The 15,069-nt window shown below is 35.0% G+C and overlaps 2 protein-coding genes across 2 annotated transcripts in view; both read left to right on the top strand.

Moving 5' to 3' along the window:
* Positions 1-51: 51 nt before the first annotated feature.
* Positions 52-3,540, top strand: nudt5 (nudix (nucleoside diphosphate linked moiety X)-type motif 5). Its single transcript, XM_073838607.1, has 10 exons — positions 52-131; positions 260-363; positions 581-648; positions 1,702-1,754; positions 1,831-1,938; positions 2,565-2,660; positions 2,759-2,860; positions 2,961-2,969; positions 3,116-3,169; positions 3,261-3,540. Exons 2-10 carry the CDS (start codon positions 313-315, stop codon positions 3,368-3,370), a joined length of 651 nt encoding a protein of 216 aa, XP_073694708.1. The 5' UTR covers positions 52-131; positions 260-312; the 3' UTR covers positions 3,371-3,540.
* Positions 3,541-5,368: 1,828 nt separating this feature from the next.
* The window catches only part of mcm10 (minichromosome maintenance 10 replication initiation factor), a 12,249-nt gene continuing 2,548 nt past the window's right edge, over positions 5,369-15,069 (top strand). Inside the window, exons 1-17 of the mRNA XM_073838172.1 lie at positions 5,369-5,464; positions 6,089-6,328; positions 6,747-6,992; positions 7,074-7,272; positions 8,033-8,198; positions 8,298-8,465; positions 10,219-10,335; positions 10,421-10,614; positions 10,704-10,774; positions 10,853-10,966; positions 12,001-12,118; positions 12,341-12,554; positions 13,551-13,683; positions 13,768-13,904; positions 14,128-14,241; positions 14,571-14,716; positions 14,814-14,856. Of these exons, the coding sequence (XP_073694273.1) occupies positions 5,458-5,464; positions 6,089-6,328; positions 6,747-6,992; positions 7,074-7,272; positions 8,033-8,198; positions 8,298-8,465; positions 10,219-10,335; positions 10,421-10,614; positions 10,704-10,774; positions 10,853-10,966; positions 12,001-12,118; positions 12,341-12,554; positions 13,551-13,683; positions 13,768-13,904; positions 14,128-14,241; positions 14,571-14,716; positions 14,814-14,856 (2,427 nt within the window). The 5' untranslated portion in view covers positions 5,369-5,457. The remainder of the gene's footprint in view (positions 5,465-6,088; positions 6,329-6,746; positions 6,993-7,073; positions 7,273-8,032; positions 8,199-8,297; positions 8,466-10,218; positions 10,336-10,420; positions 10,615-10,703; positions 10,775-10,852; positions 10,967-12,000; positions 12,119-12,340; positions 12,555-13,550; positions 13,684-13,767; positions 13,905-14,127; positions 14,242-14,570; positions 14,717-14,813; positions 14,857-15,069) is intronic.

Raw genomic sequence — 15,069 nt, 5'->3', positions numbered from 1 at the left:
CATGTACTAAAGTGGGAATTGTTTTAGCGTGACACGAGTAGGCAGATACTTACTGAGCATGTGACTACATGGAAGAAAACTAAACTGGATAGTTCACTGTGATTTATCTGACATCCATTAGGAGTGATCTGGTACGTGTTTGACTAATTTCAACGACTTAGAAAGATCTCCCGTTACGTTTTATGGATTTGCTGAAATAGACTGTGGTCATCATGACAGCATCTTGCGCACTGTAACTTAATGTCTGTTGTACGTGCAGAATTACTGCAGCTGTTCCAGAGCATAAACAACATTACTGATCGCCTGCACATCATGAGCTCTCCGAAGAAAGCGACTACTGAACCTCATGTCATCAAAGAGGAGGTAAGAATCTGTCTTAAAGTGATAGTTCACCCTTAAATGAACATACTGTCATCTTGTGCTCACTCTCATGATGTTACAAACCTGTATGAGCTTCTTTCTATAGTGCATTTTTTCTATTAAGTGTAAAGAGGAAAAGGAACAACATTAAGTAAATCACTGTGTTAAAGCAATTGTAATGGGTTGTGCTATATGAATATGAATAATGTGTTTTTGTTAGCTGATTGCAAGTGGAACATGGGTGAAGCTTGAGAAGACCACATATGTGGATCCCTCTGGAAGCACCAGGTATTGATTTGTGATTGAATGGGAGTGATGTGTGACCTTTGACCTCTGAGAAACTTTGAGTGGACATGATGATATTTCCAATGATTAGAATAATCTTGTTTATTGTTGCTTTCTATTAATCAACCTAATCAGTGTAATTTTTACATGCTGTTGAGGTCAAAAGTTTACATGCACCTTGCGTAATCTGCAAAATGTGAATTATTTTACCAAAATAAGAGGGATCATGTAAAATGCATGTTATTTTCTATTTAGCACTGACCTGAGGCACTGAGGCACTATATGTAACTATTACAGAAAGTTCAAATGCTCACTGATGCTCCGGAAAAAAAAGATCCAACTTTTGAAAAGAATTGCTTAAATATAATATTTTTTTTTCATTTAGTACTGCTCAGAAGCTACACAAAATACTTATTTTTTTCCCTGAAGACAAAATAAGTTTTTAATCTGATTTTCAAGTTTAAATGTAAAATCGGAATGTATTGAGTTTTCTTCTGAAGCATCAGTGTTTGAACCTTCTGTAATAGTTGCATATGATTCCCTTAGTTGTCCTCAGTGTAAAAAGATGGATCTCGAAATCATACAGTCATTGTTGGAAAGGATTCAAATACACAAAAATGGCGAAAAACCAAAGAATTTGTGAGACCTGAAGGATTTTTCTGAAGAACAGCAGGCAGTTTAACTGTTCAGGGCTAACAAGGGACTCATGAACAACTATCACTAAACAAAAAACACAGCTGTGGATCATTCAGGTAACACAGTATATGTAAACTTTTGAACAGGATAATTCTTTAGAAATTCAACCATTATTTTCTCTTGTGGACAATGTGTAAGCGTCTTTTATGTGAAATATCTTATTCAGGTCAGTACTAAATAAAAAATAACATGCATTTTACATGATCTCTCTTATTCTGGTAAAATAAATAATTGCATATTCTGCAAGGTGTGTGTAAACTTTTGATCTCAACTGTAAATAGATAGATTGGTGTGATTAGTTATTTAAATATGCAGGATATGATCTATATGCATATTATTAGTGCATCTTTGTCTCCTCAGAACATGGGAAACCGCAAAGAGAACAACCCGAGTCGCCAACAATGAAGCAGATGGTGTGTGTGTACAGTCTTATTGGAACCATATGCTTTAATGTTCTATAATTATTAACATGTTGGAAATCATTTTAAGGTGTAGCAATCATAGCCCTTCTGAAGAGGACTCTGCATAAAGACGGTGTTGTAATGGTGAAGCAGTTTCGACCACCTATGGGATGCAACACACTGGAGTTTCCTGCAGGTCTGATGATGCCAAGCTCATATGAATGTCATTTAGCTTTATAATAGCACAGTCCTGTGTCTTGGGAAAAAATAAAAATAAACCTGATGATTTGCAATAATATTACCTCATTTTATTAGTCAAAAATATCAATAAAATCTTTTCATCACATAAGAGTTAAGGTTTTTAAAATTATGCATCAGATTTAATGCACTTATCAGTATAACTAAAGAAGTCAAATGTGTCTGTTTTATTGACAAAAAAATATTATTAAAAATGTATCATTTTACAATCTGCAAATGAGTGATAAAAGTGGAAATCGTGATTAGGCATAAAATAATGTCTTTAGAATCATTCATACATGTGAAAATCAGCTGAGAATTGAAAAAAATAGTTGTAATCTGGCTCAGTAGAAGATGGGAATCTTGTCTTTGTGGCAGTTTTTCTGGTCATTAAGGCATTCACTTTTTTAGCAAAAATGCTATAAAATGCATCATATTTTTAAGAAAGTGTGACATGCTTGAGCAAAACAGACACTATTTTTTGAATCTGCACACGTAGGAAACAAGTATTGGTTTCATTTCATACAGGAAATATGATGCAGGGCTATGTATTTATTGATCATTCTCTGTCCTTGAATATTTCAGGTCTGATAGATGACAATGAGACTGTTGAAACTGCTGCTTTGAGAGAACTCAAGGAGGAAACTGGTTACAAAGGAGAAGTAGTGGGTGTTACTCCAGGTACACCTGTTGTAATGTGTGAATATCAGATAAAATGTATATGAACTTAAATATTTTAATATCTAATCTCATCTTATGTTACATTTTCTGTCTTTTAGTCACATGTTTAGACCCGGGCTTGTCTAACTGCACCACACAGATGGTGGTGGTACATATCAATGGAGATGACATTGAAAATATAAACCCTACTCAGCAACTGGGTGAGTAAAATAGCATTATTTATTTATTATAAGTCCATATTGTGTTTCAAATTAATGCTAAGCAACACTTTTTTCTTTTGTCTCTATTGTGCATGTCTAGGTGATGGAGGTATGTATATATATATGTATTTGTGTGTGTGTGTGTGTGTGTGTGTGTGTGTGTGTGTGTGTGTGTGTGTGTGTGTGTGTGTATATATATTAATAATAAAATCCCCATTTTATTTTACTAAAAATATATTATTGTTTGTCTCTTAGAATTTGTGGAGGTTATTCTTCTACCTCTGGATGAGTTTCAGCAAAAAATTGATGGTGGGTGATCGTTTGGCTGAATTTTATTTAGTACGATTTTTATTCATTATATTTTATTCACTGTAATTGTTTCTCTTTGTTATTTTTATAGAGCTGTTGCGGAAAGAGAAAATAGTGGTGGACTCCAAGGTGTATATTTATGCTATGGGAATGTCGCAGGCCTACTTTAAACCCAGAGAGCTGCCTGTGCTGAAGCAGTGAGACGCACAGATCTCTCACCTGGAATACACTAAAGACAGACAAAGTTTGTCTGCTGTTACACAATTTTGTGAGCTCATCAGAGTGATGAAATCAACTGATACTTGACCATGGCCTTAGTGTTTTAACACAGTTGCCTGAACATTCCTAATAAACTAACTGTAGATAATTAACAGGTATTCAGTGTTTGCACTGTTTTACAATCAATTATTAAATATAGGAATATATAGGAATTGACCAAACTAGAAGTGTAATTTTTTGACCTGTAATAACAAAAGAAAACCATAAATCAAAATAATACAATTCTATTTATAGGTCATACAGTTAGTGTCACAGAAAGACTCTCTCCATAAGAAAGGTACTTTGTATTATGATCAGAACATGGCATAAATCTCATAAAATGGACTCACAAAAAGGTATTTTCTGACCTAAAGTCAGCAGCAGATTATTATAAAATGTGTATCCAATTGTCCATAGGTCTGCAATGAGCAGATAATTCTAAAACATTAGTTTATGCTGCAAGATGCACATGCAATGCTGTGTACCTGGATAACTGTATTCATTTTTTATCTAATAAATTTGACAGTTTAAATTTTGCATTTGTGGTTCTGTGTTTTTATTTTGTTATTGTTCCTATAGATCTATATATGTGCACATACTGAGTTTACTGTAAAGAATTAAGAAATTAATTCAATATAATTATGTAAAGTATACACATACACTACCATTTTTTTTAAAGAATTATCTTGTACTCACCAAGCCTGCATTTATTTGATCAAATTTTGAAATATTTTTACTATATTAAATAACTTTTTTTCTATTTGAATATATTTTAAAATGTAATTTATTCCTTTGATCGAAGCCACATTTTAAGCACAATTACTCTAGTCTTTAGTATCACATGATCCTTCAGAAATCATTCTAAATTGCTGATTTGCTGTTCAAGAAACATTTATTATTATTATCAATAACAGCTGAGTAAATTTTTTTCAGGATTTTTTAATGAATAAAAAAAATCCAAAGATCAGCATTTATCTGAATTAAAAAGGTTTTGTATCATTATACACTATTCCATTGAAAAGCTTGGTGTTCGTATAATTTAGGAAAGAAATTATAGAAATTACTACTTTTATTTAGCAAGGATTTTTTTTTTAATTGATCAAAAGTGATGATAAAGACCTTATAACGTTACAAAAGATTTATATTCCAGATAAATGCTGTTCTTCTGACCTTTCTATTCATCACAGAAACCTGAAAAAAAAATCTACTCTGATGTTTTCAACATAATAATGAAGTTTTTTGAGCAGAAAATCTGAATACTAGAATGATTTCTGAAGGATCATGTGACACTGAAGACTGGAGTAATGATGCTGAAAATGTAGCTTTGATCACAGAAATAAATTACATTTTAAAGTATATTCAAATAGAAAGCAGTTATTTTAAATAGTAAAAATATTTCAGAATTTTAACTGCTTTTGCTGTACTTTGGATCAAATAAATGCAAGCTTGCAGAAGAGACTTTAAATTAAGTAACAGTTAATTATAACTAATCTATTCATTTTTTAATTTTTTTTTTTTTTTTTACCAAATTTAAACAATTATTAGCCTATAGCTTATTGTAATATTAATAATTAGTTTTAGGTCGAAATTTCACTTTATAGTCTATCAAAACTTGAATTTTTAAGAAACCAGGTCAGTACCAGCCAATATTTTCGTCTGGAACACATTAAGCGTGGATATAAATAAATAAATATAACCACGATATAACCTCGTTACGCTACAATAAAGAGTAAAATATGTGTTTGTTTGTTTTAAAACAAAAGCTTTACGTAGTTGTGATGTTTTTATTTATTTATTTATTTGTACAACTGTGATGCTTTTACAATGCCAATTAATTACGTTTTAGTTAATGTTACTATTTTGTTATGGACAGGCACGAAGTTCTCCCGGAATACTGACGTAGTTCCGGGGTCCTGAATATTAAACACTTTTCGCGCCAACATTGAAACAGCGGCTGCTACGTCTGATCCAGCAAAGGGATCTTTAATCGGTTTCATTCAAAAATCGAGAAAAAAACGATCGAAATCAAAATGGCAGGTAAGTTCAGCAGCATATTGATACAAATGCTAGGCTAGTTTATTACTTTGTTGAATAAATAATAGCTAGATGGGAAATGTAAGTTCCTGCTGTTCCTGGTGAAGCAAGACGTTTAAATCTCTGTTTTCTAGCAAAATATCTGCTTTTGCCGTATCATTATCATAATGTATATCATATAATATAAGTTTAACGTTAATATATTGCTGAATTTGTTAAGTCCTTATTTCTTAAGTTCTTTTGTGTGCTGTTGTTGCTCATTTGTAACACAGTTTTGACTGTAATATATTCCTGTACTTCTTTTGATCATTTATTTTAACGTTATATGTAGTAACATGTGTAGTATGTTGATCATAGTCCACATGACAGTCTACATATTCTTTATTTTATCTGATTTATTGAATAAATGTGTATTGCACTCTTCCAGGTATATTTATATGGTGTATTATATATGATCCTTACAAAATGTTGTATCATATAATTGTAGTGTTTTCTGAATTTTAAGTGTGTAAGTGTAATTAAACAATATATGTATTTATATGTAAACATTATAATCTTATGCTATGCAAATATTACTGTATTATGTAATTCGATTAACTCAATCTGTGTTTATGTGTCTGTCATCAGAGGAGGAGAATCTGGACATGTTGCTGTCTTTATTTGCGGAGAGTGAGGGCCAGGAACAAGAGACTCCTGCCGCTGGAGAGGGCAGTGACAATCTGGACGACCTCTTCGATGAGGATGATGACGGTGATCCCTATGTTGAGCCAGAGGAGGAAGAGGAAGAAGACGTGGCACCTGGGGAATCCAACTCATCTGAAGGGAATAAATCAGCTGACTTGAATAAATCAAAGGAGGATCTGGAGGGTAAAGCTTTAGGCATGAGTATAGACGTTTTTCCTGAACGCGGAAGTCACGCCTGACTCTTAACCTGATGAATGCTTTGCATTTCTGGTTCCCGGTGTTTCTAGTCAAAGTAGCGTATATCCCGAGCTGTTAATCTAATGTTAAACCTATTAAAATGTTTTTAAAAAGCACTTGGCTCTATAGTGCTAACACTTTGCAATGTTGCAATGACTGTCCTTTGTCAGTACCTTACTCCTCAAAGTTTAATGAGTGTTTAAATGACACAAAGCTGCCGATGTTAAGTACATTAAGAACAGATGGACACTTTGAATGGGTTATTGTCGTGCTCATCCTTTATTCAGGAAAAAGGTCTATATGTGCAGGTTATGCATGTATTATTGTGTGCTGATCATGATTCATGAGTGTGTTTGCCTTCCAGCCGAGCTGAAATTAATGCAGCAGAAGATGCAAAAATTACAACAGCAGCTGGAGGCCTCGCAGAAGACCAAACAGCCTGAAAACAAACCCTCCGTCCAGAAACAGACAAGCATTAAATCTTTAACACCACCTCAGGGTGTTTCAAAAACTACCCCACCAAAACGACAGAATAGCCATGGCTCTCCTTCATCAGACCTCACAGCAAAGCTAAAAAACAAGCAGAGGACTGCTCATCAACCCAAAGCAGGTGACTGTTTCAGTGATTCATTTTGCTTCTCATATATGAAAATCATGAGCATTTAATGAAATTATTTCCTTTGTAAACAAGCCACCTCAGAAAAGCAGTCTCCTGTTGGCCAGAGTATGAACAACTGCCAGTCTCAGCCAATGAGAGACAGCGCTAAAGTAAACAGCACTTTGAAGTCACCACCCCCTCTCAAGACTCCTCCCACTGTGCGTCAGGCGACGCCCCGTCCATCTGTCAGTCAAGCGGTTGCCGTGGAGAAGTTCTCTGGCCTCAGACTCAGGTCGGTATACTGTAATTTTGGCTTGTGGAATCACATAAGTTGCTAATTTAAGAATAAAACAGTCAATTATTCTGTTATGCTGATTTCTTGCTCAAGAAACATTATTGTTATTATCATTGATATTGAAAATTGTTTTTGTTGCTTAATACATTTGTGGGAACAGTGATACAGTACTATTCTAAAGTTTAGGCTAAGTAAGATTAAAAAAAAAAAAAGACAACTTTTTCAAAGATGCATTAAATTGATCAAAGTTTATAATGATACAAAACATTTCTATTTCAAATGAAGTCTTTCCTTTTTTGAAATTTCTATTCATCAAAGTATTCTGAAAACTATCACGGTTTACACAAATAATTTCAACATTAAAAATTAACATTAATAACAAGTACTATACTTAATATTTCCAATAATAATAATGATAACTGAACAGCAAAAATGTTTTTTTGAGCAGCAAATCAGAATATTAGAATGATTTCTGAAGGATCATGTGACACTGAAGACAGTAATATTGATGCTGAAAATTCAGCTTTATGTCACAGAAATAAATGCAATTTTAAAATATATTCAAACACAAAACAGCTATTTTAAATTGTAGTAAAATTGCACAGTATTACTCTATTTTTCATCACATAAATGCAGGCTTGATGAGCATAAGAGACTTCTTATATTTACACTTGAAAATCATAATTATTTCAGACTTTCACAAGTAGTAAAAATGTTTTTTGAGATTTTCTTACACAATGTTATAATTTCCCTTTAGGAAACCACGTCTGTCTTCCATAGACATTGAGCATAAAATGGCCAACCGCAGGCTGATTAAGCTCTCTCAGCTACCCGATCGACTGGCCAGGGACAATTTAGAAGACAGTGACTGGGTCACTTTCGCAGTGGTGATAAATAAAATCACCCCACAGAGCAAAAACAATGTAAGGGACCATCATTTCTGAGATCTGATATTCTGTGTATGGATTACATATTGTATGTTCATTTACATGATTGTGTGTTTTGTTTTTGTTTTTTTGTAGGGAAAAACATTCAGCATCTGGAAGCTGAATGACCTTCATAATCTGGAAGTGCATGTGTCGCTCTTCCTGTTCGGGACTGTTCACACAGATCTGTGGAAGACTGACACTGGGACAGTGATTGGCATCCTCAATCCCAACCCAATGAAGAACAAGGATGGTTCCACTGAGGTTTGTGACATATCATGTACTCTATCTTAAAAAACAATAATAATGAATAAAAGCTGGTCATACTGTGTTGTTACCCGAATGAACCATGTCTGTTTTTTTTTTTTTTTTTTTTTTTTTCTTTTCTTTAGTGATAGTTGTTCATGAGTCCCTTGTTTGTCCTGAACTCTGTTCTTTAGAAAAATCCTTCAGATCCAAATTCTTTGGTTTATTTCAGTGTTTTTGTGTATTTGAACCCTTTCCAACAATGACAGTATAGACCAATTATCAGCCTGCGTCACACATACATCACGCTGGTTCAACTGCGCATGTCGGTTGCAAAAGACAACCGGAACCGCTATAATGCAGCTTTCCAGGTAACCCTTTACTGGTGTTTTTCCAGCCTTCTACCCGTGAAAGTGCATCCGAACGCCAGTCAAACCTGTGACATCCCACTCGTGAACTCGTACTAGATCGATGTACTCCTAGTTCCGAGTTCTGACTTGACATAGCACGCGAAACCACTATGTCAGCACCTAGGGGTGCGGTGTTTATGCAAGTGGTACACAGTGAAAAATAGACTTTAGGATAATATAACGTTGCAAACAAATGAATAATAATGTAATAATAATTAATTCACTCAGGCAGTTTGGGGTGACTTGCCTGGAACGCTACAAAGTCGTAAGTTGTGATTTACGAGCTTAAAAACCTGCTTGGAACGCAGCATAAAACCCGAACTTGGCTAATAAGTTATAGTGAACTATCCTACTGGCAATCGCTAAGGTTAGAATACAGTTTTTGTACAGTAGAGGTATCCATGGACTTCAGTAGTCCCAACTTCGTCCCTTCTGTCTTTTCCTACTCAACCCAGTGTGAAATAAAAGCAATGGCAGGCATCAAAATTCAGAGAATTTATGGCAAGTAATGTCATATCGTGTTTGTAAAGATCATTTGTTAGACATTGATCATTTTTGTTATGTCTACATTGTGTTGTGAAGCCTGTAAAGGCATGCTATATACATATAATTTTCACTTGACTTGATTTGGGTACACGATTACCTCTATGACAAACGGATCTGTCAGACCAATTCCACTCACTAACGCTAATTTCGTTGAATAACCGTTCTCATCGTAGGGTGACAAGCTGTTGTAATATGCAGTAAACATTTTTAAAATAACATCTAATCAAAATAATCTATAATATTTTAGAATCGAACTGTTTTGTACCGTATCTTTGTCATTTCCTATTCGTAAACGCTATGTCTCCCGGGTTTTCTGCAACCAAGATGCGCGCGCAACCCGGATGTTTACAAACAGATAATTGGTCTATAATTTGAGATCCATCTTGTCTCACTCTAGACAACTGAGGGACTCATATGCAACTATTACAGAAGGTTCAAACGCTCACTGATGCTCCAGAAGGAACAAATAAGTCTAAACAAAATATATATTTTTCATTTAGTACTGCCCTTCAGAAGCTACAGAAGATGGCTACATGTTTCTCAGAAGACAAAATAAGTTAATTTAACCTGATCTTCAAATCCCCAGCTCTTAATGCATTGTGCGATTGTTTTTGTATCCCTCTTATTTTGGTAAAATAACTACCATTTGGCAGATTCTGCAAGGTGTATGCAAAAACATTTGACCTCAACTGTAAATACTAAAAACTGATTATACATAACCCCTTTTTAAATCCAAATTATAGAAGTAAAACAGGTTGAGAACATGATTTCATGTTCATGTTAATGGCAGTAATGTGGTATTCGTTTTTCTCCAGGTCTGCCTGACAGTGGATCACCCACAGAAGGTCCTTATAATAGGAGAAGCCATGGACTTTGGCACTTGCAAGGCTAAAAAGAAGAATGGAGACTCTTGCACTCAGCTAGTCAACTTGGTGAGTCTCCAAACATGTCTAAACATCATGGTTTATTGAAGTGATTCACAATCAGCCAGTTCATTACTCCTGTTTGCTTTAACAGTATGAATGCCAGTACTGCCAGTATCACGTTAAAGCCCAGTACAAAAAAATGAGCTCGAAGAGGGCGGAGCTTCAGTCCAGCTTCACAGGCACCGCTCCTGGCAAAGGAAGAGGGCGGGGCAGTTTGAAAGAGCGCCTGTGCCAATCTGACTTCCACTACGGCGGCATGTCCTCGCTTGCCTGTGCACCCTCCATGTGAGTTCATTGCCTCTTTTTATGACCGTCACCACCCTTTAAATCCACCCAAACCCTAAAATTATTGCATAAATCTTTTATTTTGAAAGGTCTGCTCCACAACCAAAGAAACAACCCACTATACAGTCTGTTTTGGCATCTATTCCAACTAAGAAACTTGGTAAACTTCTTGTTTAATACACTTTTTCTCTTTAAATTGCTGTGTTTTCTGATGTTTTCTGATCAAGTCTTCATGTAGCTCTGAATTCAGGTGAGGTGTCAGGCTGTTCAGACGACTTCAAAGGCCTGATGTGTATGCCGACGCCTGGAGCACTTAATATTAAGAAACATTTAGGACATGCCAAGAATACAGGTAATTTAAAAGGAATAATTCCTCCAATTATTGTCTTACTGTTTGTTCCAAACAAGTAAGATAACTTCAAATCTCATTTACGCTTGTGCATATTCAATTGGTTTTAATGCATTTTCTGCAATTTACCTACTGGTTGCACTTGTAATAATTTGAATGTTTTCTGATGCTGCAGTACTGTTTTGGACCAGCAGATGTCTGTCGAATGCCACCCCAGAATTATCATGCAACGTAACCAAAAGCAAGCACATTTGTGACCCTGGACCAGTAGCACGGGTCTATTTGTAGCTATATTATTCTTCAATGTATGGGTTGAAATGATTGATTTTTCTTTTATACCAAAATCATTAGGATACTAATTAAAGTTCATGATTCATGAATATTTTGAAAATTTCCTACCGTAAATATATCCAAACTTAATTTTTGATTAGTAAAATGCATTCCTAAGAGCTTTATTTGGCGATTTTCTCAATATTTTGATATTTTTATTATTTTTATTTGTTTATTTATTTTTTTTGGTACCCTCAGATTCCAGTTTTTCAAATCGTTGTATCTCTGCCAATATTGTCCTATCCTAACAAACCGTACATCAATAGAAAGCCTATTTATTCAGCTTTCAGGTGATGTATACATCTCATTTTTAAAATATTACCCTTATGACTGGTTTTGTGGTCCAGGGTCACATTTATGTCACTGAAATATAAGCAAGGTTTCTGTGAGTCTTAGTTATACAAATTAAGGCCTACATAGGTACTAAATCAGAGCAGAAGGTCTTACATTTGTAAAGTAATGACATTAAAGATAGGTATGCAAAACAAAAAAAGACTCCTTATTTAGTCATTTTGCTTCTCAAGTAAAGTAAGTGTGTCTTGATTTATGTATCTTTATACATTTCCACTGGAAAACAAAAAGCTTTTTTTGCATGAACTCTCCCTTGAAATGTACCTTCAGAAAACCTACAGAAACCCTGTGTACAGCCTTAGTGCATACTAATAACCATGCAAATTTAATCTCCAATTTGCCTTTATTTAATTTAGCTGTTGCAGGATCTTCAGTTCAGTCTATATCTGCGTCTGACCTTCTCAAGCAGCAGAAAGAACAGCACCAGCAGAGAATGTTGGCTCGGAAGAAGCGGGCGGAAGAGATTCAGAAGAGGTGAGAGGCGTTTGTTCTAATTATTGCTGCTTTAACTACTCGTTGCATTTGTTTTGCATTACATTTGGAAGCTGATAAATTGTTTAGTGTTTCCATATTGAGTTTATGGGGTGATTGTTGGCTCTAACTTCTATAAACTGCAAATCCTTTGTGCTGATGATCAAGACCCTTAACTTGTCCCTATAGAATGTGTATTATAAATATTAACTCTTCTTTACCCAGGGTGCTCCAGAGTAGCGCGCCCTCACGGCCAAACGTAAGCAGGGGTCCTTTGCTATCCCCAAAAGCAGCTTCAGAGGTTCCCAAAGGGTCACCTGGCCTTACATCTCGTCTCTCAGGCCCTACTGTGCCCACACTGGGCCGTGGCTTTTCAGAAGGCGAGGATATCCTCCTTGATCTGTCTCCGCCTTCATCAAAGGGCCTCTCGGCCACAAAGGTAACGCTTCGGGAAAGCGCTCCATTGTTTGTTAAAGAATATTTACAGAACTGTATATTTACAGAATATTTTTTTCTGGAATTTGATGTAAATTAAAAATGTTACTATATAAAAAAACTCCTTAAATTAATAACCTTAATAGTAATTTAAAAGTGTTAATCAATTTGAAACTGTTTACAAAAAAATAATAATTCTGTATTTTAAACATTAAATGCATTTGTACTTTTTAAAAGAATAAATTTTTCAGGATTTTTTGATGAACTGAAAGATCCAAGGATCAGCATTTATCTGAAATAAAAAGCTTTTGTAACATTATCCACTATTCCATTCAAAAGTCAGTTGGCATATAATTTATTTATTCATTTATTGGGAAAGAAATTATAGAAATTAAAACTTTTATTTAGCAAGGATGCTTTAAATTGATCAAAAGTGATGATAAAGACAGATTTAAAATAAATTTCTTTTCATCGAAGAAACCTGAAAAAAATCTACTCGGCTGTTTTCAACTTAATAAAAATGTTTTTTGAGCAGCAAGTCAGCATATTAGAATGATTTCTGAAGAATCATGCGATTGGAGTTATGATGCTAAAACTCAACTTTGAAATCACAGGAATAAATTATGTTTTAAAATATATTCAAATAGAAAACAGATATTTTAAATAGTAAAAATATTCCAAAATTGTTCTGTTATTGCTGTACTTTGAATGGAATAAATGCAGGCTTGGTGAGCAGAAGAGGGACTTCTTTAAAAAACATTTTAAAATCTTACTGTTCCAAAACGTTTGACTGGTATTGTAATAAAAAAAATTAGCATAAATTTGACGTTTCTTATTTTTATTTTTCAAATTGCAATAAGAAGAAACTGTTCTAATGCAATAAATAAAAAATACAAATAGAATAAAATAATCATCAGGTCTTATTGATGCTTTCAGGAAATAATTTAACACCCCATCTACATTAATTTTTTTTAATAATAGCGGTTTTGTTTTGATTTAGTTGGCAGCAGTGAGGAAACTCCAAGCTAAAGGCTCAGTCATCGTTAAAGACGACCCGAATGCTCTAAAACGCAAGCGAGCCAAGAGCGATGACATTGCAGATCGAGTGGAGCGTAATCTCTCCGCATCTAAAGGTACAGACATATCAGTTTTATGCTGGATTGTTTGCTTGTTTGTTTTATTCTGTGGCACTTATTCTTCTAAATCTCCATCTGCAGTATCAGATGAAAACGCAGCTGCTGAGGAGGAGGAGCCAGCTCAGAAAAAGAGGCGGGAACAGCTGGAGTACATCCAATCAGAGGAGTTTCAGCGCATCCTCAACGCCAAGTCCTCAAACTCGTGGATGATGGGAGAGGTGTGTATTTTGGCTGAACATAAGTGCATGTGTGTTGTGATAAATGATGTCACAGTGGGTGGGCGGAGCTTGCGGTTGATTTGAAAGCATTCGGCGTGATCTGACCAGATGGCTTTGTTTGCTTTGGATTCTGTCATGTTTCTTTTGCCACATGCAATATGAAATGATGGAAGTCATGTCCCAGTGCAGTTTGCATGCATGTTTGACAATTTCTTGTGTGTAGATTGAGGAGCGGGCCATGCAGGAGTATTTTGATCCGCTGGTGCAAAAAGAAAAGATGGAGGAGAAGATGAAGAGCATCAGGGAGATGAAGTGTCGGGCCGTCACCTGCAAAACCGTAAGTCGATGAATTGACAACTAAAGAGTCAGGATAAAGACTGGATGCGTATTAAATTTCAAGTGGTCCACTTGAAAATCCCTGTGGAGTGGTAACAGTGTGTCTCATTCAGGGCCTTACAAAAACAGAGCGATTTCTCCTGCGTCATTAGTAGCTAATCAGTATTTATTCACAGCGAGTCGTAATGACAAACATAATTTGTGACATAATACCTTAATAAATGATCTCTCTAAGATGCTAATTAGACAATTACGCGGTTACGGACTGATTACACCTGTAAATCACGGCCTGTTTATGCGGTTTAGTTCATGAGCCCTTCTCGCCCGCAGTGTAAATACACCCACTTTAAACCAGCCGACCGCTGTGTGGAAGAGAAGCACGACTACCTCTGGCACGACGCCGTCAAACGCTTCTTCAAATGCCCCTGTGGGCAGAGAAAGATCTGCCTGGCACGGATGCCACATGGAGCCTGCAGGTGAGAGGAAGTGGCAGTACCTTCATTATTGATGTAACATTTTATATGAGATGTTTGAACTGAATGTTATAATAAGACATTTCATTTTCCATTGTAGCCATTGTGGACTTTTTAAGTGGGAGAGAGATGGCATGTTTAAGGTACAGTTTCACTTTTTTACTGTCTTTATTTTAGTTACAACTGAATTAATGTTCTGTAACTGCCAAGACATTCTGTATTATTTTAGTGTTATTTCTATACTATTGTAGTGTGTGTGTATGTATGTATGTGTGTGTGTGTATATATATATATATATATATATATATATATATATATATATATATATATATATATATATATATATATATATATAT

The sequence above is a fragment of the Garra rufa genome, chromosome 4 (assembly GCF_049309525.1).
Source record: "Garra rufa chromosome 4, GarRuf1.0, whole genome shotgun sequence".
Taxonomy (NCBI): Eukaryota; Metazoa; Chordata; class Actinopteri; order Cypriniformes; family Cyprinidae; genus Garra; species Garra rufa.
This window is presented reverse-complemented; position numbering and strand designations above follow the sequence as displayed.

Bases quoted from the DNA above. Each gene is read 5' to 3' on its own strand.
- nudt5 (XM_073838607.1), top strand. From the start codon at position 313: ATGAGCTCTCCGAAGAAAGCGACTACTGAACCTCATGTCATCAAAGAG. The intron at 1,755-1,830 runs GTGTGTGTGTAC...AATCATTTTAAG, and splicing joins CGCCAACAATGAAGCAGATG to GTGTAGCAATCATAGCCCTT. The intron at 1,939-2,564 runs GTCTGATGATGC...TGAATATTTCAG, and splicing joins CACACTGGAGTTTCCTGCAG to GTCTGATAGATGACAATGAG.